The sequence below is a fragment of the Rutidosis leptorrhynchoides genome, chromosome 2 (genome assembly GCF_046630445.1).
Source record: "Rutidosis leptorrhynchoides isolate AG116_Rl617_1_P2 chromosome 2, CSIRO_AGI_Rlap_v1, whole genome shotgun sequence".
Classification (NCBI taxonomy): Eukaryota; Viridiplantae; Streptophyta; class Magnoliopsida; order Asterales; family Asteraceae; genus Rutidosis; species Rutidosis leptorrhynchoides.
Window position 1 is genome coordinate 694577916 of NC_092334.1, and position 27289 is coordinate 694605204.

Genomic DNA, 27289 nt, shown 5'->3' on the forward strand with positions numbered 1-27289 from the left:
AGATCAAGACATTTTATGATCATAGGTGATAGGTGATAGGTGCTATTGACGATGCCCTTATTCTAGACACACGAAATCCGAATTAGAAGTTTACTAATCATATTAGGGCTCCACCTTTAGAAATATACTTATAAATATAAATAACTATTGATAATAATTTGTGGTTACTGCATACCATCCTAATTCACAGTATAAAATGTAACGCCCTTGTTCTACACACGTGCGAACTGTTTGTGTGGCAGCAATTTAAGGTTCTGGTGAACTATAAGCATATATACAAGAGATGCAGGATTACATATATATAGCTCTCATCACTAATGTTGAATCTTATGAACATGATAAAATATGAGTTTGCTGGCGATAGCTCATACAGGTCGAAACTCGATTCCATATACATTAAGACCACGCATATTTCCTTCATAAGATATCAGTTTCAAATGCATAGGAATGTGATCACCTTTTACCTTGTTCGAGTTGAATTCCCACACAATAACTTCGCTCAGTCCATCATCTCTCTGCTGTGGAATCTTTGTAATATCGTGTAAATTTACTGACGTTGGGGTTCTGAAATACACAAACTTGGTCTCCTTGTTTTTCACTAGGAGTACGTCACGTATTCTCACTGGACACTGCAGGCCCTGACATTTTTCTGCAAGCGTGAAAATGAGATAACATGTGTAAGTTGTGTTTGGCGACAATGCTTGATTTTCAAACTTGCATTTAATCCGAAAGACTTGGTTTGATAGAAGCTCAGCCACCTCTGTAAATCTACACATAATCATAATTAAGTTACAGTGAGCATAAACCTCTATACGACAACCTTTTGACTTTAAGAATATGAGATTAAAAATGTCGCCTTCTCATCAGTTTGTTTAATAAAGCATATTTAACCTGGATTCGGAAAGAGATTTCCATGTGAAACACTTCACATCAGCAGAATCCAACAAAACTTTCTTTGCTGGAAGCGTGTGCGATTTCTTCAATTTGGCTTCGCTTTGTGCAAACAACTGTACATTTAAAGATTGACTTATCATTGTGGTACAACAAGGAGTCGTTTTTTACTTCCATAAACACATTATAATTTTATTCTTAAGTCATCGTAGTAGGTGTTAAAAGATTTGTTCATCTACTTATTATCATCCACCCGACATACTCATAATGTAAAAATTCAAAAAAATCAAACCAACAAAAGAGCGAAATATGTTGTATAGAGAGATTATAATACAATCTTGATTATTTAAGTCGTAATGGATGTCTAATGATCAAAAGAGACCTAAACAATATGCCCCATCCGTTCCAATCTAATTGTCAACAAAACAGACAATTTAAATAATATGTGTAATTATTTACTTTTTTGTTTTGCCCCTTACTTTTTATCTATCATATTGTCTTACCTGAATACATTAACGGTATAAAGGAACTTTAACTCATTTTATTATAAATAGACAAACAACTCAAAATTTGGGATCGAGGAAAGTAATTTCTATGTATGTCACGGTAACTACGACAAAAAATCAAGAGACAAGAAAGAGGTTAGTACCTTAAAACTCACATCATTGATGGCTCGAAACTCGATGCCTTCAATAATGATTGCACCACTCAAACAATAACATCGCGAAAAGCTGTCCAACTGAACTTCAAAATCAGTATATTTGTCGTCATATAAGAAACGACTAAGTTCTATCATCATCCATTCATCCTTTCTCCATGTTGCAAAATATGCATTCAAGGTTTTGCCCCCCATTTTGTACTTAAGGTTCACATACATTGGTTGAAATGAAATTATTCTTGGATCATAATATTTGAATACGAGAGAAGCTCCATAAATAACATTCTGGGATAAGAATTGAGGTTTTATTTTGATTTGAATATTTAGATGTGAAACATCGAACATCTTCACGACTCTTTGAAACCTGCAAGTAAATAACGTTAAAAGTCTCATTTTAGAGATCGATGTGCTAGTTAGGATAAGGTGTTCTAACGACACTTTTTATGAGAAAGTTGTCGAAAAAAAGAGAGAGAGGAACCTTGACTTGTGAACAGATCTCCACTTATGCAATTTATGATTTTTATAAGAAAACATTCTTGCGGATACGATTTCATTTCTTTCTTCATTATCGCTTAGAAAAAACCACTGTGCACAAAAGAGAAAACAGATTATATCAAATGGAACTTCATTATCGCTTAGAGTACTTAAATGTAAACATTGTTTTTACATCTTTTAGTTTTAATATGGGGCGGGAACATCTTTGTATCAAATCTCACATGACACCAAAACAGTCAGACCCGATTTTGTGGGCTACCAGTTGGATGACACTCTATGGATAATTAAGGTTTAATGAGATTAATAATATGAGCATGAGATATATCAGTTACCAGTTTGCCTTGTTGAAGAAGAATTCCTTTGTGGAAAATCTGATAAAGCTCCTTCCTCGTTTTGGTAGAGTATATATCAGGGGTTGTTGACATCTTTATTATTTCCTTATAATCTTTGGGCAGCTTGAGTCCCCATATTTCAATATCCTCCTATATATGTATGATTAATGGTTGATGATTAATCGAATAACTACAATTCAATATGATTGATCAACTGAATTTTGTTTTTTTTTATTTGTTATATACATAATAAATACATAAATGAAAACTTACTTGGAATTCGAGTGCCTTATTAAGCTGTACCACCACCTCATTTGCTGATGGCCGAGTCTTTCCATCAGAATTTAAGCATTGAAGGGCGATCGCTTGAAAAGTGATAAGTGACTCTGACATAATTTGTTCTTTTATACCTTCAAAAATCATAGCGTCAAGGTTTCCTTTTTCAACATAGTGAAGTTTTGACAAAGGACCTAAAGACTGCTTATGACGTTTAGCAAATGCCAATCTGCCGCACATCATCTCTATTAGAACAACACCTAATGAATATATATCTGAATCTTTATCTAAATAACCATTAATTTGTGGGTCATTATAACCCACTGAGCTGTAAGCATGATCTCCCTTGTAACTTTCAACTTTCTCATATTCCCAAAATTTTATGCACAGCTCCAAATTAGCAATTTTAGCCCTGAAATCACTATTTAATAAAATACTGGCACTTTTTATGTCTCTATGTATCATCACATGATTTTTCTTTGCACAACCTGTATGTAAAGAATCCAGTCCTTTTGCAACATCTATGCCTATCTTTAGGCGTTTTGTCCATGTAAGATTGACATCATCCAAATGCTTGTTGAGTCTTCTATTATATCCGTGCTCATAAACAATGATTTTTTCATCCATTTCGTTACAATAGCCTCCAAGACCGATGATAGATTCTTGCTTATACTTGAAAAAAACTTCAAGCTCTGTCAAAAACTCATTATGATGCTTTGGATCGTATTTGTTATTCCACCGCTTTACCAAAATGGTGCTGCATCCATCATCACCAAAAGCTTTTCCTTCGTATAACTTCCAACATCTTCCAGATCCAAGGCAATTGTATTCACTGAAGTTTTTGGTGGCTGATATTATCTCATTAAAGGACATTTGGAAGTTGTCCTTACTGCTTTTCTGTAAATAATGTTTTCGTTAAACTATTTGATATCGGTTAAAAAGTCACGTTTTCACCCCGGTATTGAGGCCCAAAGAACAACAGAGTTCCAAGCTTTATCGCCAAAATACCAGCTTTGTCGCTTAAAATTGAAGATCAAGTGATTACAAAGACGGTGCAAAAAGAATCAAGAGAATCGGAGCTAAAACGAAGATTCTAGAGCAAAAACTGTGAAAGACAAGAAACCAAGCTACGATCAAGGAAATCGAGTTACGACCCAGTGAATTCAGCAAACCAGGACAGGCCAAACGGCTTGCCAAACGGCCTGCCACTATGGAAAACGGCTTGCCACACGGCCAAGGCAAACGGGCACAAGAAACGGGCCACCAGGCAAACGGCCTGCCAAACGGCCTGCCAGCCGTTTGCAGGCCAATTTCACTTCTATTTAAAGGGTCTTTGTCATCCATTCCAACACACACTTGAAATTATTCTTTCTCTCTCTTTCTACAATATTAGTCATACGTTCAAGGTCTTCGACTCCGTTCGGGAAACCTAATACCCGGAGAAGAACGCCGAAGATTGTATTAGGAGCGGTCTGGAGTTTGAAGTTGTCACTTTTGTATTCGGAACTCGTTTAATCTACTAGTACTTCTATCCTTTGTCTTTATATAATGTTTTCCATTATTATGCTTTGTGATATTGTTGTCATGATTAGCGAGTAGTTATCTTTAGTGTATGCTATGATGTAGTCACTTATAATGCCTGAATAATGTTATGGTTTGTGTATGTTGTTGAGATGTTTTCCGATTATGCTTTAAACTCAATCGATTTTCCAACTAATAGAACGTAGTTATCGGCTCTGTTATTGGGAAGTCGCGAACCTTGATTCAGAGTACACTATCTGTGTCACTCCTTGGTAAGAGAAGTCTATCGGATACAACGTAAGTTTGACTAAGGCACACCGGTTGTAGTAAGTCCACCGAGCCTTGGATTCTGACTGAGGACTCTTTCGTAGTGAAACATCTGACTTGACCCCTAGTACATTGTCGATCCTAGACTATGCTAGTGTAGTCACCAAGCATATAAAATTTGTACGTGCATGCTGAAGCACAACGGTTGTTGTAAGCTGTACCTCTGCTAAGTAAGGCCATGGAACCCGGTTAATGTTGATTAGTACACTGCACCATAACGCGGTCTCGAGCATTGCACCCCGCTTGAGTGATTCTTAGTTAATTAAGGAACTGTTTGTTTAGACGTATAAAGGATTCGACCGTTAGGATAACCGAACGTGTTTGATATCGCATATTTTATACACATTTTCCTTAGCGATATCGATCACATTTTAGTCCTTTCGGATACGATTTGGCATTTATTTTGATAATGTTATGAAAGTTCGAGTTATAAGACCAAGAAGATGAAATTTGAAGTTATGTGATGGTTTTAGTGATTTTCTATGCAAACGAGTGAAAGATGTTGGTTCGGTTCGAGTTCGGTTGGAATTAGTGAGTTTTCAGCTTCAGATTCAGCAAATGAGGCTTGGAGCGCCGCTCAGAAACATGGAGCGCCGCTCCATTAGGCGTGAAAATTAGGTCGAGAGTTTTAAAAGTTCCACAGATCAGGTCTTTGGCACATTGAGCGCCGCTCAACATTTGGAGCGCCGCTCCATCTTCAGCCGGCTTCAGAATTTGGGTATTTAAAGCACGAATTTTTACCCTAATGGTCATATCTTATTCCCAGACGAATTGCAGCAGCTTTTAGACGAAAAAAGGTGTTTTTTGGGGAATCCCAAAATCATTCTAATGCTTCAATCATTACGGGAACGTGCTTCGATTCATTCATCACTCAAGATTCACTCATCTATTAGGTTTATCTCTTTGTTTCAAACAATGAATTCATCTTTTATTTTGATTGTGATTTTGGTAATAGCCATGATTGTTGGCTAATTATTTAATGTTTGTCTAGACTAATAACCGAGGTTTTGGATGTTTATTTGATTTATCAAGGATTTTATCCATGTTAATTTGGTTTTGATTAAAAGATCCATGCTTGTTCATGTTTACATGTTTGCTCTCAATTGATTATTGTGTTTGTTTGATCAAGGGAACCCTGGGTTAATTTAACACTCTAATATGTCATCATATATATGTCATCATATAGTTTTTACAAGTTTTAACGTTCGTGAATCACCGGTCAACTTGGGTGGTCAATTGTCTATATGAAACATATTTCAATTAATCAAGTCTTAACAAGTTTGATTGCTTAACATGTTGGAAACATTTAATCATGTAAATATCAATCTCAATTAATATATATAAACATGGAAAAGTTCGGGTCACTACAGTTACAACCTCTATCTACAGAGAGAAGACGATAATGTTGAAATCTTAGAAGGGCGCATTCAAGACTTTATCTGTAGTGACCCGAACTTTTCCATGTTTATATATATTAATTGAGATTGATATTTACATGATTAAATGTTTCCAACATGTTAAGCAATCAAACTTGTTAAGACTTGATTAATTGAAATAGGTTTCATATAGACAATTGACCACCCAAGTTGACTGGTGATTCACGAACGTTAAAACTTGTACAAACTATACGATGACATATATATGGTTATATATATAGTTAACATGATTTTATTATAAGTGTGTATCTCATTAGGTATTTTAACAATGAGTTATATACATAAAAATGAGACTATTAATTTAAGAAACTCGAAAACGATATATATAACGATTATCGTTATAACAACGTCTTACTAGGTACATATGAATCATATTAAGATATTGATACACTTGGTTAATTATGTTAAATGATAAGTAAATATATTATTAAGTGTATTAACAATGAAATACATATTTAAAAATAAGACTACTAACTTAATGATTTCGAAACGAGACATATATGTAACGATTATCGTTGTAACGACATTTAACTGTATATATATCATACTAAGATATATTATATATCATAATATCATGATAATATAACAATTTAACATCTCATTTGTTATAATAAACAATGGGTTAACAACATTCAACAAGATCGTTAACCTAAAGGTTTCAAAACAACATTTACATGTAACGACTAACGATGACTTAACGACTCAGTTAAAATGTATATACATGTAGTGTTTTAATATGTATTCATACACTTTTGAAAGACTTCAAGACACTTATCAAAATACTTCTACTTAACAAAAATGCTTACAATTACATCCTCGTTCAGTTTCATCAACAATTCTACTCGTATGCACCCGTATTCGTACTCGTACAATACACAGCTTTTAGATGTATGTACTATTGGTATATACACTCCAATGATCAACTCTTAGCAGCCCATGTGAGTCACCTAACACATGTGGGAACCATCATTTGGCAACTAGCATGAAATCTCATAAAATTACAAAATATGAGTAATCATTCATGACTTATTTACATGAATACAAAATTACATATCCTTTATATCTAATCCATACACCAACGACCAAAAACACCTACAAACACTTTCATTCTTCAATTTTCTTCATCTAATTGATCTCTCTCAAGTTCTATCTTCAAGTTCTAAGTATTCTTCATAAATTCTACAAGTTCTAGTTACATAAAATCAAGAATACTTTCAAGTTTGCTAGCTCACTTTCAATCTTGTAAGGTGATCATCCAACCTCAAGAAATCTTTGTTTCTTACAGTAGGTTATTATTCTAATACAAGGTAATAATCATATTCAAACTTTGGTTCAATTTCTATAACTATAACAATCTTATTTCAAGTGATGATCTTACTTGAACTTGTTTTCGTGTCATGATTCTGCTTCAAGAACTTCGAGCCATCCAAGGATCCGTTGAAGCTAGATCCATTTTTCTCTTTTCCAGTAGGTTTATCCAAGGAACTTAAGGTAGTAATGATGTTCATAACATCATTCGATTCATACATATAAAGCTATCTTATTCGAAGGTTTAAACTTGTAATCACTAGAACATAGTTTAGTTAATTCTAAACTTGTTCGCAAACAAAAGTTAATCCTTCTAACTTTACTTTTAAAATCAACTAAACACATGTTCTATATCTATATGATATGCTAACTTAATGATTTAAAACCTGGAAACACGATAAACACCATAAAACTGGATATACGCCGTCGTAGTAACACCGCGGGCTGTTTTGGGTTAGTTAATTAAAAACTATGATAAAATTTGATTTAAAAGTTGTTATTCTAGGAAAATGATTTTTATTATGAACATGAAACTATATCCAAAAATTATGGTTAAACTCAAAGTGGAAGTATGTTTTCTAAAATGGTCATCTAGACGTCGTTCTTTCGACTGAAATGACTACCTTTACAAAAACGACTTGTAACTTATTTTTCCGACTATAAACCTATACTTTTTTCTGTTTAGATTCATAAAATAGAGTTCAATATGAAACCATAGCAATTTGATTCATTCAAAACGGATTTAAAATGAAGAAGTTATGGGTAAAACAAGATTGGATAATTTTTCTCATTTTAGCTACGTGAAAATTGGTAACAAATCTATTCCAACCATAACTTAATCAACTTGTATTGTATATTATGTAATCTTGAGATACCATAGACACGTATACAATATTTCGACCTATCATGTCGACACATCTATATATATTTCGGAACAACCATAGACACTCTATATGTGAATGTTGGAGTTAGCTATACAGGGTTGAGGTTGATTCCAAAATATATATAGTTTGAGTTGTGATCAATACTGAGATACGTATACACTGGGTCGTGGATTGATTCAAGATAATATTTATCGATTTATTTCTGTACATCTAACTGTGGAAACTAGTTGTAGGTTACTAACGAGGACAGCTGACTTAATAAACTTAAAACATCAAAATGTATTAAAAGTATTGTAAATATATTTTGAACATACTTTGATATATATGTATATATTGTTATAGGTTCGTGAATCAACCAGTGGCCAAGTATTACTTCCCGACGAAGTAAAAATCTGTGAAAGTGAGTTATATTCCCACTTTTAAAATCTAATATTTTTGGGATGAGAATACATGCAGGTTTTATAAATGATTTACAAAATAGACACAAGTACGTGAAACTACATTCTATGGTTGAATTACCGAAATCGAATATGCCCCTTTTTATTAAGTCTGGTAATCTAAGAATTAGGGAACAGACACCCTAATTGACGCGAATCCTAAAGATAGATCTATTGGGCCTAACAAACCCCATCCAAAGTACCGGATGCTTTAGTACTTCGAAATTTATATCATATCCGAAGGGTGTCCCGGAATGATGGGGATATTCTTATATATGCATCTTGTTAATGTCGGTTACCAGGTGTTCACCATATGAATGATTTTTATCTCTATGTATGGGATGTGTATTGAAATATGAAATCTTGTGGTCTATTATTATGATTTGATATATATAGGTTAAACCTATAACTCACCAACATTTTTGTTGACGTTTTAAGCATGTTTATTCTCAGGTGATTATTAAGAGCTTCCGCTGTCGCATACTTAAATAAGGACGAGATTTGGAGTCCATGCTTGTATGATATTGTGTAAAAACTGCATTCAAGAAACTTATTTTGTTGTAACATATTTGTATTGTAAACCATTATGTAATGGTCGTGTGTAAACAGGATATTTTAGATTATCATTATTTGATAATCTACGTAAAGCTTTTTAAAACTTTATTGATGAAATAAAGGTTATGGTTTGTTTTAAAATGAATGCAGTCTTTGAAAAACGTCTCATATAGAGGTCAAAACCTCGCAACGAAATCAATTAATATGGAACGTTTTTAATCAATAAGAACGGGACATTTCAGTTGGTATCCGAGCGTTGGTCTTAGAGAACCAGAAAATTTGCATTAGTGTGTCTTATCGAGTTTGTTAGGATGCATTAGTGAGTCTGGACTTCGACCGTGTTTTCTTTAAAAATGATTGCTTAACATTTTTGTTGGAAACTATATATTATTAACATGTATATATTATGTGATATATTAATCTCTTAACATGTTTGATATTGTGTGATAGATGTCTACCTCTAGAACAAGTCCCATTGACTCACCTAATAATAATGAAGAGTCAAATGTAAATTGGAATGATTCGTGGACTGATTCACAAGTTCCCGAAGAGGAACCGGAAGAAGAGTCGGAACCGGAAGAAGAATCGGAACCGGATGAAGAAATAGAACCGGTGGGGGAAATAATAAAACGGTTAAGTAAAAGAAAATCCTCAACCAACCGACCAAGGTTAATTATGGTCAATGGTGTTTCCGCCAAGGAAGCAAAATATTGGGAGGATTACCAATTCTCCGATGAATCGGATTCCGACGAGAATTCCGATGATGTTATAGAAATTACCCCAACTGAATTTAAAAAGGCAAAAGAAAATAATAAGGGAAAGGGCATAAAAATAGAGAAATCTAATTCCAACTCCGATGAACTTTATATGTATCGTCAACCCCCGAAGTCCTTAAGTTGTAACAATGACCCGGGAACCTCTAAACCACCAGGTTTTTCTAAACCAATGTGGAAAACGACGGATCGTATTAGGGGAACATCATATATCCCTAGAAACTTGGCAAAACGAACCAAAACCGAAGAAGAAGAAACGAGCGAGTCGGAATAAGATAGTTGTATTCGTGTGGTGTAATATATGTAATATAGTGTGCTTATGCTTTATGATATATGTAAAAATTGCTTGTATTAATAAGTATTTTTTTATGAATCTAACTCTTGTCTATTTTACAGTATAAAAACACAAAATGGATAGACAACCCAATATTTTAAGAGACCTACCCGGAGACATGATTGATGAAATCTTGTCTAGAGTCGGTCAGAATTCTTCGGCACAACTATTTAAGGCGAGATCAGTTTGTAAGACATTCGAAGAACGTTCCAAGAATGCCTTGGTTTATAAAAGGCTTTCATTCGAAAGATGGGGGATATCACATTGGGAAATCCATAAGTTACGATGTGTTTACTTTGACGCATATATTGCGGGAAACCCAAATGCTATTTTACGCAATGGGTTAAGAAATTATTTTGACTCAATATATCCGAATATTGGACTTCGTGATTATTAAGAGCTTCCGCTGTCGCATACTTAAATAAGGACGAGATTTGGAGTCCATGCTTGTATGATATTGTGTAAAAACTGCATTCAAGAAACTTATTTTGTTGTAACTTATTTGTATTGTAAACCATTATGTAATGGTCGTGTGTAAACAGGATATTTTAGATTATCATTATTTGATAATCTACGTAAAGCTTTTTAAACCTTTATTGATGAAATAAAGGTTATGGTTTGTTTTAAAATGAATGCAGTCTTTGAAAAACGTCTCATATAGAGGTCAAAACCTCGCAACGAAATCAATTAATATGGAACGTTTTTAATCAATAAGAACGGGACATTTCATTATCAATACTCTTCACGATCATATCTACCACGAAGAAAGGCAACGAGAGCACAATTCAGTGGTTCACACTATTCTCGAGACAAGATTTTGTAGAGATCATAAGATCATTTACTCTAAGGTTTACAACGCCTTAGCCGGATCTGCACTTCCGTTCTCAGCAAATCAACGAGCACTACTGACTCTCATCCGGAAGCATATGGATCTTTTCACCGGACGCTCAACTTATCACTCTGATTTGCAAATGATCGAAGATATTCACAGCCTCTTCGCTCTTTTAGAAAGAGATAATTTCAAAAGCACACCAGAGAGGCTAGTGATCTACGTAATAATTGATCACCACGCTGATCTGATTATCAAAGAGTTGCAAGACGTAGTAGCACAAGAAGGGAGACGCAACAATCCATTCTCACACCTTGCACCAGACCGAGTCAACATTGCCACCTACGTTACGAAGCAGATAACACGTATCTTCCACGAATCCACGGATCCTAGTTTCACATTCAAAGCTGGATGTCGGGAGATATACTCAAAGACGGTGACATTAATGCTTGGGTCAGGGCTGCTTTTCACTTCTTTTCAGATTCGCCTCTTGACAAATTTGTGCAAGGCTACAGATTCCTACTCCTACTGTGGAGAACACCGGTCAGAAGATTTTGAGATACTGAAGATACAATTTCTGACATTATTTGAAGACCTCCGAAATGAACATCCTATCAGAGAGATAATCACCACCAGCACTGCCTCGATGATTGACATTCATGGGTCAATCAGCAGAGCCATGGATCATATTCTCATCGGACTTCAGGATTTGTCACGAGCCGAAACCGCACATTACCTATTTTTCAGAAGATCTTCAAGAAAAATACCGGATCTACTACCACTTTTGGTCCGACACTTTCTCAGGATTTATCCACCAAGACTCACATTCCCTCGAGAAGACCACGATTACAACTACCAGAGGGAAATGTCTGCTTTTTAGGCATCATTACGGTCGAGCCAACGACCTTAAACAAAAGCGCTTATCAGGAGGTAACCCGTGCAATAAAGTAGAGTAGAAGAATAAAGGATGACAAATGAGCCGATCAATAAAGGACGTAACTTCCAAGATTGTTGAAAAGACATGTCTTCATCCGCTAGGGGTACTCCTTTCTTCCCGTTACTAGCTCAAATTTCAATTATGCCACATCCTAGCTTATCACTAAGTGTGGGATGCACTAGGAACATTGGGGACAATGTTCGTCGAAGTGTGTGATGTTGGTATAATCTTTTTATGCTATATTAAAATAACCCATTACAAAGATTCCGAACTCTTAAGCCAAATTTCAAATTTTTAACAAGAGAAAACCTTTCCGAAAAAGTATTTTCGAAAACCTAAAACGTTTGTAAATAAAAATAAGGCTTAAGTAAGGTAGAAATCTTGTTGGGATGAACCGAATCTCTAATAGAGCATTGCATGACTAGGCATTATCTACCTAAATTGATTATGGTGAGGCACCCAAATAAGACCAGCATTCATCTTTAATGCTTCGCTATTTTCCGTTGAGAGTGCCGATGTCTGTGCTCAGAATCAGAACTTGCTCTAGATCTGCATTTCCAAGTAACGAAATGTGATTCGTGTATAATCAGAAGAGCTAGCCATTTGTCAAAATAAGCCTTCCACACCACCACCACTTCTACCACACCAATTCATCCACATCATCTTTATTATCACTCGAAAAATCCAGAAAATGAGATTTCTTCCGAAAACCCGATGTTATAAACCTCTCAAGTATCACGGCAAAGGTCTTGAAAAAGTTTACCGGCAGAAAGTTTCTCGAGATAAAATCTCCCAAAAAAAAAAACAATGTATTTTCAAAGTTATAAGAAAATGAGCAGAACTTATAAAGAGAAACGCCGAAGAAGAACTCGACCACAAACGCCTATCACTCCAAAGGAGAAAAAGTTCAAGAGTGCTTCTCAAAAAGTATCAGCACTCCTATTTATCTTATGTTTTCTGAAATCCCGAATAAAAGTCTTTAAAAGACTGTATTACCCTTTCTCACCCCCTTAAAACAACTTCACCACCACTCCAAAATTCCTTTCCATCAATGACAAATGACCTAGAAGCTATGGATACTACCGTTTTCACATTAGTAGCAAGGATTTGAGTCTTTATCAAGCCTATGACAATGGGTGCAACATGACTGGCTATGAGTGAATTCATTTCTTAGATCTGTAGGAAACCCTAAACACTTGTGTGATATGAGTGACCCGTGAAAGCCAGCCTAAGTCATGTAACCTCCTCGCATTCTTTCAGATATAGTTTCAACCCTAACATGGAATGACTCACCTTATTTTTCGCTCTTATAATAAAAGCAAACCGCTTAGGCTATTAGAAAAGAAACTCCGAAAAGATTTCTTAAAGTAAAAACGAGGAGTTTTCTTGAGGACAAGCAAAGTCTAAGTGTGGGATATTTGATATCGGCTAAAAAGTCACGTTTTCACCTCGGTATTGAGGCGCAAAGAACAACAAAGTTCCAAGCTTTATCGCCAAAATACCCGCTTTATCAGTTAAAATTGAAGTTGAAGTGATTACAAATACAGTGCAAAAAGAATCAAGAGAATCGGAGCTAAAACGAAGATTCTATAGCAAAAACGGTGAAAGACAAGAAACCAAGCTACGATCAAGGAAATCAAGTTACGATCCAGTGAATTCAGCAAACCAGTGCAGGCCAAACGGCTTGCCAAACGGCCTGCCACTATGGAAAATGGCTTGCCACACGGCCAAGGCAAACGGGCATAAGAAACGGGCCACTAGGCAAACGGCCTGCCAAACGGCCAGCCAGCCGTTTGCAGGCCAATTTCACTTCTATTTAAAGGGTCTTTGTCATCCATTCTAACACACACTTCAATTCACTTCTTTTTCTCTCTTTCTACAATATTAGTCATACTTTCAAGGTCTTCGACTCCGTGCGAGAAACCTAGTACCCGGAGAAGAACGCCGAAGATTGTATTAGGAGCGGTATGGAGTTTGAAGTTGTCACTTTTGTATTCAGAACTCGTTTAATCTATTGGTACTTCTATCTTTTGTCTTTATATAATGTTTTTCATTATTATGCTTTGTGATATTGTGGCCATGATTAGCGAGTAGTTATCTTTAGTGTATGCTATGATGTAGTCAGTTATAATGCCTGAATAATGTTATGGTTTGTGTATGCTGTCGAGATGTTTTCTGATTATGCTTTAAACTCAATCGCTTTTCCAACTAATAGAACGTAGTTATCCGCTCTGTTATTGGGAAGTCGCTAACCCCGATTCAGAGTACACTATATGTGTCACCCCTTGGTAAGAGAAGTCTATCGGATACATCGTAAGTTTGACTGAGGCACACCGGTTGTAGTAAGTCCACCGAGCCTTGGATTTCGACTGAGGACTCTTTCGTAGTGAAACATCTGACTTGACCCATAGTACATTGTCGATCCTAGACCATGCTAGTGTAGTCACCAAGCATATAAACTTCGTACGTGCACGCTGTAGCACAACGGTTGTTGTAAGCTGTACCTCTGCTAAGTAAGGTCGTGGAACCCGGTTAGTGTTGATTAGTACACTGCACCATAACGCAGTCTCGAGCATTGCACACCGCTTGAGGGATTCTTAGTTAATTAAGGAACTGCTAAGTAAGGCCATGGAACCCGGTTAGTGTTGATTAGTACACTGCACCATAATGTGTTCATGGAAGTCAAACCCGACTTGGCCATGGTGTTCTTTATGGTTGAACTCTTTTAAGGTCTAACTCTCTTTTAAACCCAATCATTAACGAAAGCATCAAAACACTTCAAGTCTCTCGGATATGGCAAACCCTGTATTCTATTATGCTTAAGAAAGTTTAGACCTTTATGGAATGTTAAGACGACACCCAACCGAGTCACTCAATTGGATGAGCCGTCTGAACGTGTACGCCTATAGTCAGACTGCATGGGCGTCGGGGGTAAGGGACGTTGCTGTCTATTCAGAATCTTCAAGCCTAACGCATTACCCAGTGACATGTCTTATGACAGGGGCATTTAGGACTAGTGTAATGATTAAAAGGTCACTACCTATTCATGAGCCAGCATTCCATAATCTCGGCAACGTAACTGATGAAATCATAGTATGCACTTGTTTTAACCTTATCTAAATTACAAATTTTATCGCATTTACTTTATTTTATCTTATAAATTAGAAAACCCAAAATTAGGTAACAACCACTACTCCTTTACTTTAGGATTATCTTAAGCTTTACTTATAGGTTCGATTCTACTGATATCTCAAAAATACGACTCTAGGTCATACTTCCCTTACTCATAATAAGGAGTAGTACGATTTAGGCCCCGCTAAATATAAATTTAAAACAATTGCTCTCTCTTGATAAGCCGGTTCTGACGCCTTGCGACCTAACGACACCGCATAAACTAAACCGTCCGTTTCGGCCATATCACTATCATCTTCAGCTATACATTATATATATATATATATATAGCCAAAAGTTCAATACAGAACTTTTTTAATGTGCACAAGTGTAAATCCGTGCACATTAGTTAGTTCTGTAGCTTTTTGGTTCTGTATTGAACCTTACCATATATATATATATATATATATATATATATATATATATATATATATATATATAGTGATAGGATCTAGACATAACTAATTTAAGGAGAGAACCGACAGAACTTATGTGAATTTGTGACATGAGAGTGAGTCTGTTTTGTTCTATTCCTTTGTATTTTGGTAGTATATTGAGATCATATATGTTTTGATTATGATTGTAGTTATGTATTATATCACTTTCTTTCTTTGTAGTTTGGCTTGTTTCCTTATTGGACATTGTACATTTTGACATGGACAACATATTGGTTGAGTAATAAGATGTTGTAATTAACTACTAATATGTGTATAGGAGTAGTAGGCTCAACCCACTAGTCAATTGGGCTTCGGGTTTTGTAGTTAATTCTATATATACACTACTTACATTATCGAACAAAGTCATAACGGAAACATAATACTCCGTAACTTTCATGGTATCATAGCTAAATCCTAATCTCTAGTTTAATTTTCTCCAACATTCGTTTTGTTGTTAAATGATAGTACTATTTTTTTAACAGCACACACACACACACACACACACCTTTTTTGTCCACGATGGGACTCGGACTCATAACTTCGAAGTAGATGAGTTTCCTTGATACCGCTAGGCTAGTAGCTCTCGAGTTCTCAATGAGCTAGTAGCTCAGTGATACCCGTACCTTTGATACTGGGCCCCACCATGTGAAAGCTATAGTCCACTAAAATTAACACATAGTGGAGTATAATGATAAAACATATACTACTAAATAAGTAAAACCCCTTTTATCTAAACATTTGATTTAAAATCTATAATTGATTGATGAGTTTATATGCATAAGAGGTTATAGAGTTAAGTGGGGGAAAAAAGAGTTAAGGTGCAATTAATGTAATCAATTTGATATCTAGTTTATCTTCTTTTATAGGGATCATGTATTGGGAGGCCCACCAAAGTTTATCGTTTTGTGTTTCTAGGCCACCCATATTTGAAAATGATTTTGTAGGCCAACCAAGTTTATCTTTTCGTGTTTGTAAGCCACCCATATTTGAATGTGATTATGCAGGTCATCCAAATTCGTATGTTGTTACATATATACTAAATTCGATCAAAAACTCTTTGGAAAAATATTAAAAACACGGATACTTGTGTATTTGGTAACGACTCACCGTCATATAAATAATATAAATAATGTTAACTAAGAAAAACTTTGTTAATTGTGTTACTTTCTATATTTTTCTGATGAGCTTTTATCCATATTTGGTACGTACGCAACAATATACGAATTTGAATGACCTGCATAATCGCTTTCAAATACGTGTGACCTATAAACATGAAAAAATAAACTTGGGTGACCTATAAAACCATTTTTAAAGATAGGTGGCCTAGAAATACAAAGATAAACTTGGGTAGACTCCTGGTATATAATCCCTATTATTTATTATTATTTATTTGTATTATTATATTTATTTATTATTTATGGTTCTATATTATAATTATTTTAATGGTAAATGATAGTGATGTATATATGTGTTAAAAATGATGACTACATTCTATATGCGATAACGATTCCAACCACATAAATAAAATGCTTAATTTGCGTCATTGGATATACTAGCTAGTTACTAGTGATTAGCGATTATTGATATGAGGAGACAAATAAAATTTAAATTTTAATATTGATAATAGTTAACTTACCTGATATTCGAGTGATTTCTCAAGTTCTTTTATAACGAATTCCATTAGTGGACGCTGAGCTTGAGTTTCTGCCAAACACTTGTACGCTATTGTTATAAACGTTTCTAGAGAATCTTGATTGACGCCACCAGTTATCTTTAAAATGTTTGCATCAGCTTCCATTATTTTAGGATCCACCATTTTCTTTAGTCTTTCCATATCGAAGGATTGACCTACTATTACTGATGGAAGCCCAGTCCGATTGTTGGCATAGTAAATTGAATCATATGCCAATCTCCCACATAGCAATTCAAAAAGGACTACACCAAAAGAGTAGATATCTGATGCTTTTTTCAGCTTACCGGTTTTGTTATATTCTGGATCCAAGTACAAACTTGTCCCGGCAACATGATCGGTGACGACAGTGCTACCTTGTTGATTTGCATCACGTAACTTGGAGAGCCCAAAGTCTGCAATCTTTGCCATTCAATTCCCATCCAAGAGAACATTTGCACTCTTCATATCACGATGTATTATGATTTCTTTTTCCTCTGCATTTGTATGTAAGTAACTCAATCCATGTGCAATATCAATACTTATTTGAATACGTTGAGCCCAACTAAGATTTGTCAGGTTATTAGGGTTTCCCAAATAACTTTCAAGGCTTCCATTAGAAGCAAATTCATAAATGAGGATCATTTCAGTATCTTTGTCACAATAACCAAGAAGAGAGACTATGTTTGGATGCTTACACTTACTAAGCAGTTCAATTTCTCTTAAGAACCCTTGTTCACCTTGCATGTCTTCTCTCTGAAAGATGCGTTTAATAGCTACAGTGCTACGTTTCTTAGGAAATTCATCTTCAATCTTAGCTTCGATTGTGGATGAACTTGTTCCATCAAAATGATATAGCTCTGCTTTGTATACGGCACCGTATCCACCTGACCCAATTTTACATACCTCGGAAAAAATTTGGGTGGCCAACTCTATATCACTCAATTGAATTTTCAAGTGATCCATGTTTTTTCCCTGCAACAAACCCATGCAGTTTATGAAGACATGTACATTAAGCAGCGACGGAGCTTGAACATCAACAATGAGGGGGCCATAATAATTTAATCAAAATCGTATGCAGTATGCTAGCGAGGTTGGTGGAGCCAATACTTAAATTTACCATGTCTAGTCCCTAAAACTATATAATTTGCTATTAAGGACATATTTTTTTGGGGGGACCATGGCACCCCCGCCCTACATAAGCTCCGTCGCTGACATTAAGAAACTCCAAAACCAATATGATAATTTAATTTTTACCTAGCTAATCTAAACAAGAGATCTTTTGTTATAGCAATCAACTCAAGTGAATGCCAAAGTTAACAAAGTTAAGGGACTGCAGTGTAAATAGATGATCTAGGAGGGGCTTTTCTATAACTTAACTAACTATGGTTAGTAGTTTGTTAGAAGTTAGTTTGGTTGCGAAATAATGTATATATTCTTGTAATAACCGTCAGTGTAATTCAATTTGAGTGAAATGAAAGTATTATTGATTATCTTTACTTTATATTACTCTGTATACTTTAAAGTTTTACTATTTATTTTTTACCTATATTTTTATGTTATAAGTATAAATTAAGTGTATAGAGAATTTTATTGTAATTATCTATTTATATGAAAATGGGGTGTGTGTGAGAGAGTGTGAGGAGAGAGAGTGCAAGGCATGCAAGCTACAAGGCGGGTAACGATTTCAAGCAAGAAAGATTCAATGGGAGACTATACAACAACGACTTTCCAAGACTAATCAAGAATCAATGGACTTCATTCATGTTCTTCAATTATCCCGATTGTTGGAATATGGAGGATTTGTGGAGAGTTTTCAAACACCATGGAAATTTAAAGGATATCTACATGGTCAACAAGCGACTCAAGAATGGTAAAAGGTTTGCTTTCGTGAGGTTTGGTGACGTGACTAACACAAGCAGACTTCTTACCTCACTTGAAACCATCAGATTCGACGGAAACCCGATTAGGGTATTTAGAGCTTATGATAGAAAGGACTCCAGCAAGCCCTATCAACAGGGAGGTGAAGATAGACTGGGAAATAAATCTATTCGCTCTAATGCTTTCACGAATGGTAGAAGGTTCAATGAGGTCATCGGTTCACCTAGCAATGACCTAAGATACAAAATCAACAACAACAAAGAAGATGCGAGAGTGAAACTGGACAATAATAGGAAAAAAAGTGCACATCGACAAGTGGAAGAAGAGTTAGATGAAAGGGTGGTCAACATTAGGAAAGTAGATTGTATTGATGGTTCTTTCTTGGACAGAAGTATTGTTGTCCAACTCAAGAACATTGATCTTCTTAACCAATTCGAACCACTATGTAAGGCGGTGGGTTTGGAAGACTTCACCATCAAGTATTTGGGAGGTTTGGACCTTTTGATCCATTGTTGCTCGAAAGGATTGGTGGACAACATCATTGATACGGAGGGACATGCCATCAAAAAATGGTGGAATAAAGTGGAACGGTTACGACTTAACTATTGGAATAGTATTGGAAGATATGTCTGGCTTGATATTAGGGGGGTGCCAGTCACTTGTTGGAACGAAGATGTGTTTAGGGAAATTACAGGTAAATGGGGAACGGTTATCCAAATGGAAAACTGCTCGATCACAGACCAAAACCAAAACCTAGTTATTGGGCATGTGTTGATTCACAACACGGACTTGGCTTTTGTTTATGGTTCGGCTAAGCTGATTATTGATAATCTAGTGTATCTCCATGCTACCGTATCCGAGAACAGGGATCGATCAATACAACTTGAACCAGAATTAGCTACTAACAAGTGGGTCGATACTAAAGATCGTGGCGACAATATTAGAGTAGAAGATAATCATCTTTCAGACGACGAATTTGTAGACGACACCTTTGATTCGTCTGATGATGAATCAATTTGTCCTGGCGATGTGCATCAAAACGGTGGTAACGAAAATATTAAGGTGACTCCGGTAGCTTCTGACCGGAAATCTCCTAACCGGAAAACTCCTATCAGCGTTGAAGTTGCTGAAGATGAAGAGTCAAGTTGCAATAAATGTGTTGACAGGTCCCTAGGCAAAAGTAATGATGGCGGGTGTATCCAAGATAACGCGTGGGTGAAAAAGTGTAATATGGCTGGTTCCCCAAAAAGTCATCTCGATGGTGAGTCTGTTCAAAATCCAGCTTCCAATGAGAATCGTCCCTCTAGGGTTAGGGATACTCTATCGAATAATAACTGCAGTAAGGAAGATAATTTGGATTTAGCCCAAGATCATGGTGTTGGGCCAGCCCAATGTCATGATGATTGTTTCAGCCCGATTAGAGTGGGTGAGTTAAAGCTTGGCGAGGCAGGCTCTCCTGTCCCAATACCAACACGTAAGCCCACTGACTCGGCTGGGCCTGTTCTGGAGCATGTTGGGCCCGTGCAACCTGATCCAAAAGAGGCTGTCAACGATGATGTGCAGGCCATAAATATTGGGGATTTGGACTCTAACTACAATAAGGAGGAATACGAACCCAATGTTATCCCATCTAAGTCAGGTGATGTCGTCAATGCCAGGAAGCCAAACCCCTCTGTTCGCAAATCAATTTCCAAGAAAAATAAAGAGCCGATTAAAAAGGATTGTTGTTTCTCCACGCTTCATAAATGGAACACATCCTCAAGGTTCTTGAATGTGAAAAGTGTAACTACGAAAGATCAATCGAGCAAGGGTCCTATCAGATCGACGTGTACCTCCTGTGCCAACAAACCTACCACATCTCGTACTACCTCGACTAATAATAGGCAAGTTTCTTCTTCGTGTAATTCATCCTTCTCTGTCTCGAATCATGGTTTGAAAGAATTTGGAGATCAATTAGGGTTAAGGTGAGTGGAGAAATCCACCCAGTAAGTCCATCTGGTCTGTCTCCTTTTTTCGTTTAACTTTTCTGTCATTATGAAGTTTTTATCACTCAATATCAGGAGTTTTGGGGTGGGTAAAGAAAGCAAAGTTGGTTGGTTGAAGGGTCTGTGTCGATCCAAAAAGTTAAATTTCCTTATTTTACAAGAAACAAAATTTCATAGGGTTGACTCACAGTGGGTTCGGGGCTTATGGGGAAACCATGACATTAATTTTCTTCAGAAAGAGATGGTCGGTAAATCCGGGGGTCAATTAATCGTTTGGGATACAAGTTGCTTTGATGTTACTAACTCATTCGTGTTTGATTTTTTCATTGGTATTCGAGGTATTTGGAAGAGTACCGGGGTGGAATTTTGTATTATCAACGTTTATGGCCCCCATGATGATCCCAACAAACAAAGATTTTGGGATCAACTACTCAAGTTAGTTCTCACTGATATAAATGGAGCGTGGATTGTGTGCGGTGACTTTAATGAAGTTAGGTCTGAGGATGAACGTTTCAATTCTCAATTTATTGCTAACAGAGCAAAGTTATTCAATGAATTCATCGATAATGCGAAGCTAATTGATATACCTATGGGGGGCCGATTATTCACCAGGGTAAGTGATGATGGACTCAAATTCAACAAGCAAGACCGGTACCTTGTAAGCGAGACTTTTCAGAATCTTTTTAGATGTTTATCGGTGGTTGCTTTGGCTCGGGATAAATCGGATCACTGCCCTATTATACTCGAAGATGATGACAGGAACTTTGGCCCGAAACCTATAAAAATCTTCGATGATTGGCTTGATATTGAAGATATTGATCAGGTTATCAAAAAGGTTTGGGATGAGGACTGGGGGGGGGGGGTTGCGGATGGACTGCCGGTTAAGAAACAAGCTGAATAATACCAAACTCGCCTTAAAATCTGCAAGTACCCAAAAATTTGGTAATCTAGAGGGTGAAATCGAATTTTTTAAATCAATCGTAAATTCGCTTGAACTTGAAGCCGAGAAGGGGCTGATCACGGATGACGAAAGGAAGCAATGGTTGGAGGCTAGAAAAGAATGGTTTCAAAGGGAAAAAATCAAAGTCAGTATGCTAAAACAAAAAGCCCGTGTACGTTGATTCTTGAAGGTGATGAAAACACTAGTTACTTCCATTCAGTTACCAAAAGGGGATACAACAAGAACAATATTCGAGGCCTCTCCATTAATGGCATTTGGTGTGAAAAACCAAGTGACATCAAAGAGGCGGCTTTTAATCACTTTAAGAGCCGTTTTGAGGAGCATACGGGTAGTAGACCGAGCCTGGTAGATCTTGTATATCCTACATTGTCAAGTGATGAAGCTAACCAGTTAGAAGTCCCCTTTAGTGAAGCGGAGATTGTTGAAGCCATACATGATTGTGGTAGTTCAAAGGCACCGGGACCGGATGGTTTTAACTTGAGATTTTATAAGAAATTTTGGGACATTATTAAGGTTGATGTTATCAGTGCTATCACATGGTTTTGGGAGAAAGGTGAATTCTCAAAAGGTTGCAACGCCTCGTTTGTTACCTTAATCCCTAAAAAGAAAGATCCCATCAACCTTAGTGACTATCATCCCATTAGCCTCATCGGGAGCGTCTATAAGATCGTGGCGAAAATGTTATCCAATAGATTAAGAAAGGTCATTCCCAGTCTCATAGGCTCGGAACAAAGTGCGTTCTTAAAAGAGAGATACATTTTGGACGGGGTTCTTATTGCAAACGAATCGATTGATTTTTTGAGGAACCACAAGAAAAAAAGTTTCATTTTTAAAGTTGACTTCGAGAAAGCGTTTGATAGTTTAAATTGTGATTTTCTATTAGAAGTCATGACGAGTATGGGTTTTGGTAGTAAATGGTGTAAGTGGATCCTCGCTTGCCTAAAGTCGGCCACCATCTCTATTCTTATCAATGGTTCCCCAATCCGGGAGTTCTCTATGGGTAGAGGCGTTAGGCAAGGATATCCCTTGTCCCTGTTTCTTTTCATTCTTGCCGCGGAAGGTCTTAACATTCTAACTAAAGTCGCGGTTGATCGAGAACTTTTTAAAGGAGTTCAAATAGGGAGGGATAATGTGTTGATATCTCATTTGCAATATGCGGATGACACCATGTTCTTTGGTGAATGGTCGAAGTCGAATGCACGTAATCCTATCAACATTTTAAAATGTTTTGAGCTAGCATCGGGCCTAAAGGTTAATTTTCATAAAAGTTGTTTGTATGGTGTTGGTATTGATTCGGTGGGCATTGAGGATCTAGCTAGTCGTATGGGATGCCAGGCCGGTAAATTCCCATTCATCTACCTTGGTCTCCCTATCGGTGCAAAGATGAAAAAAAAAATCAATGATTGGTCTCCGGTTATCGAAAAGTTTAAGAAAAGACTATCGGATTGGAAAATGAGGACGTTGTCTTTTGGTGGTCGATTAGTTCTTCTAAAGTCGGTTCTCAATAGTCTCCCATTGTATTATTTCGCGCTCTTTCGTGCCCCGCCTTGTGTGCTTAAATTGCTTGAGAGTGTGAGACGTACGTTCTTTTGGGGCGGGGATCTTTCGGGTTCTAAAATTACTTGGGTCAAATGGGCGAACACTTGTCTTTCTTACGGGGAGGGGGCTTAAATATTGGGTCCTTAAAAGCAAAAAATCTTGCTCTTTTGGGTAAGTGGTGGTGGAGGTTTAAAACCGAAACCAATTGTTTGTGGACCAAAATCATTAGAAGCATTTATGGAATTGACTGTGGCTTGAGGGCGGGGGATGGGCTTGCTCATCACCCAAACTCGGGTATTTGGAATAATATAATCTTTGCAGGTAATATCATCGAAGATCTTCAAGTTCCTTTCAAGAATTCCTTTAAGAAATCAATCGGAGACGGGAAATCTACCTCATTCTGGGATGACATCTGGTGCGGTTCAGAGTGTTTCAGGATCTTATTTCCTAGATTATACATGTTTGAAACAAATAAAAGTGCTTCGGTTTTCAATCGTGTTGCTGTTTCTGCTACAGTTTTCGGCCCAGCTTCTGTTCCATGCTCTGGGTCCCCATCTCAGTCAGTTTCCACGACAGCAACAGCCCATCCAGGATCATTTTTAGGTCAGTTTCGAGTGGTGGTTCAATCTGCAGAAGCCTCGGTCCAAAATTCAGAAGTGATGCCTTCTGTTACAGCTCGTATACCTTCTGAACGTTTCCAGCACACCCACTTTAAATGGGCTTGGGCCCGTGACCCATCTGGAAGAACGCATGATGAGCTGTTAGAAATAGAAAATCTCATTCGATCCATACAGCTAGACTTTAGTGCTCGTGAAACATGGAAGTGGTCACTCGCAAGTAATGGAGAATTTTCGGTCAAGAGGTTATCATCTCTCCTTGATACGGTAATCCTTCGAGGTACCAATCATTCTTCAGATAAAACTTTGAAAAACAACCTGGTGCCAAAAAAAAATTGAGATTTTTGTGTGGAGATCATTGAAAATGAGAATTCCGGTTCGAGTGGAACTTGACAAAAGGGGCATCGATCTCCATAGTATCCGATGCCCCGTTTGTGATGGAGATCTCGAATCGGTTGATCATATTCTCGTCAATTGTAGTTTTGCTTTAGATGTTTGGAACCGAGTCTATAAATGGTGGAATTTTGGTGCCTTCTCATCATCTTGTGTATCTGAGACTCTTCATGGGAATTCCACACTTGCCAAATCCGCGCTTGGAAAACAAATTTGGCAAGCGGTGGAATGGGTTTGTGTATATTACTTATGGAAGAATCGTAACATGAAGACTTTTCAAAATAATCCGTTCGGCGCCTCGGTACTTATTAGCGAAATTTAAGTAAAATCATACGAATGGATCTCAGGAAGAATCAAAGGAAAACACATCGATTGGCTCACTTGGCTTGTAAACCCTTATGTCTATTTAGATTAGATTAGTATGTACATGTCATGTCGGATGCGTTCTTTGCATCCTAGTTTTTGTGTGTGAACCTTTGTGACACGGTCCCTTCTTGTACGGCCGTTGTCTTCGTCTTTTATTTTATATATATATATATATATATATATATATATATATATATATATATATATATATATATATATATATATATATATCTTGCTTTTCAAAAAAAAAAAATTATCTATTTATATGTAAATTGACAATTAATTTGATACATAACGGAAAGAGTATTTTTGTGGGCTATTTGTCATTTATATTTATATATTTATACATTTATTATAGTTTTGATACATGTTCTTATTGAACAGATGAACAGTTTAACGTCCTCTTTTTTTAATAAACTTAATAATTTGATATAAACATATTTGTGCAGCATATAATGTATAAATGGTAGAATAGTTACCTTCAAGTGCCTGGATATTCTGCTCTCAACTTCTGTAGCTTTAAATTGTTCCTTCTATATAAATCGCAAAATACCATCGTGTAGGTTAATTAATTAGTTATATATGACCAAATTAAGAAATTACAAGGGAGTGATATTGGGCTTACTTGATTTTGATCATGTTTTTGTTGAAGTTGCAAAGCTTTTTCAAGTTTTCTGACCACCTGATCTATATATGGACGTTGTGATCGCACCTCCTTTAAGCAAAAGTGTGCTGTTTCTGAGAAGACGGTCAACGATTGTAGGTTCATTTGTTTTCTTAGATCTGGATCGATCATATAATCCAATCTTTTCTCTTCATAATGTTGTCTTGCCACTTTAGCAAAATTCCAGTGATCCTCATCCTGGTTAGGTGGGGTATATGTTGATGCTTCCAACCCAAACAAGACTTCAAACAGAACAACTCCAAACGAGAACACATCTGACTTAGTGCTCAAACATTTAGTATCGTTATATGCGGGATCCCTATACCCCGATTTGTCCCAATATTCAGTAGGTCGGTGAGCTTCACCCCTTTTAACTGTCATGGAATAACCAAAGCCAGATAACTTGGGTTCCCAGTGTTCATCTAGTAAAATTTTGGAGCTTTTAATATTACCATGTATAAAGCTATAAGGATCATCATCGTCATAATCATAATCATCATCATCATCAACATGTAGGACATTCAAAGCATGTGCAACACCAACACATATATGCAGTCTTTGCATCCATGTGAGTGTTTGGGAGTCACTTAAATGTTTGTTGAGACTTCCGTTGGTTAGATGCTTGCTTATAAGTATTACATCATCACTATATTCAGACACCTTAAAAACAGAGTGAATGTTGTTGACTCTGTTTTTGAGATAAGCACAGAAAGAAATTTTCAGCTCGTTGATTGCAATTTTTAAAACTGGATATACTCCTGCCACGATATTGATCAACTGTCCCGATTCAGAAATTAGTTGTCCTTTGTAAAGCTTTACACCACTTGTTCTTTGTGAGATGATATTTTCATCAGCAAAATTGTTAGTGGCTTCTGCTATCTCTTCATACGGGATTGTTATACTAGCAAGGTATTCATCCATCTTCGATCTGTTAGTAGATTAATGGATAAAGGTGAAATTGCAGGAATTAAATTGAAGATATTGATATTAATTATCGGGTGTAGGTTAGTAATGAGCTAAATTTATGATGATGATCAAATGCATTAGAAAGCATTGAACAAAAGGTTTGTTCAATCTTGTTTTGATTGACTGATATATTTCTTGGTTGGGTATATATGTACAATGTTGACTAATTCAACTATATAAATTCAACTGCGTCCAACGTTGACTAATTCCCATGTTATGTCTCCGTATTTTATGCCATACCCTGTTTAATTATAATAGCATTTGGATCTATTAACCCCACTTGTGGACTTTAATTATGATCCATAGTGAGGTAAGAGCTTAGGTAAGGCGTTGGACGTTTGTTGCTCAACTCTGTATGTGATATTTTTTTTTTTTTACTAGTCAAATGATTCATGGATTCACGATATATATATATATATATATATATATATATATATATATATATATATATATATATATATATATATTATATATATATTGTAGATATTAAGTGAATGTAAGGCAGTTATAACAATCTTGCAAAAAAAATACCCATTTTTATCTCATTTTGCCACATTCATCAGCTCATACTTTATCATAGAATGTGAGGTCTGAGATCCAGATGGACAAGCGGAAGGACAAAACGGTGTCATTTATTCCAAAGTCGA

The 27289-nt window shown here is 36.3% G+C and overlaps 2 protein-coding genes across 3 annotated transcripts; both read right to left on the reverse strand.

The window, feature by feature from the left end:
• Positions 1-117: 117 nt before the first annotated feature.
• LOC139894668 (uncharacterized) lies at positions 118-17844 on the reverse strand. Its single transcript, XM_071878070.1, has 7 exons — positions 17238-17844; positions 2650-3549; positions 2377-2526; positions 2028-2134; positions 1541-1913; positions 892-1007; positions 118-768 (listed from the first exon to the last, which is right to left on the reverse strand). The coding sequence occupies exons 1-7, from the start codon at positions 17700-17702 to the stop codon at positions 366-368; spliced, it is 2514 nt and encodes an 837-aa protein (XP_071734171.1). The 5' UTR covers positions 17703-17844; the 3' UTR covers positions 118-365.
• Positions 17642-26746, reverse strand: LOC139894669 (receptor-like protein kinase HERK 1). Of its 2 annotated transcripts, XM_071878072.1 has the most exons (4): positions 25638-26746; positions 25492-25545; positions 17969-18245; positions 17642-17767 (listed from the first exon to the last, which is right to left on the reverse strand). In XM_071878072.1, coding segments are annotated over exons 1-4 (1293 nt in total). In that variant the 5' UTR covers positions 26598-26746; the 3' UTR covers positions 17642-17765. The 2 variants fall into 2 exon arrangements, with proteins under 2 accessions (XP_071734173.1, XP_071734172.1); XM_071878071.1 differs by having other exon boundaries at positions 17703-18245.
• Positions 26747-27289: the final 543 nt, after the last annotated feature.

Coding starts and splice junctions, on each gene's coding strand:
- LOC139894668 (XM_071878070.1), bottom strand. CDS start 17,702: ATGGCAAAGATTGCAGACTTTGGGCTCTCCAAGTTACGTGATGCAAAT. Junction 1,914..2,027: donor AGATCTGTTCACAAGTCAAG/GTTCCTCTCTCT, acceptor ATTTACTTGCAG/GTTTCAAAGAGTCGTGAAGA. Junction 769..891: donor AAATCTCTTTCCGAATCCAG/GTTAAATATGCT, acceptor GATTATGTGTAG/ATTTACAGAGGTGGCTGAGC.
- LOC139894669 (XM_071878071.1), bottom strand. CDS start 26,597: ATGGATGAATACCTTGCTAGTATAACAATCCCGTATGAAGAGATAGCA. Junction 25,546..25,637: donor AAAAACATGATCAAAATCAA/GTAAGCCCAATA, acceptor CGATTTATATAG/AAGGAACAATTTAAAGCTAC. Junction 18,246..25,491: donor GAATATCCAGGCACTTGAAG/GTAACTATTCTA, acceptor GGTTTGTTGCAG/GGAAAAAACATGGATCACTT.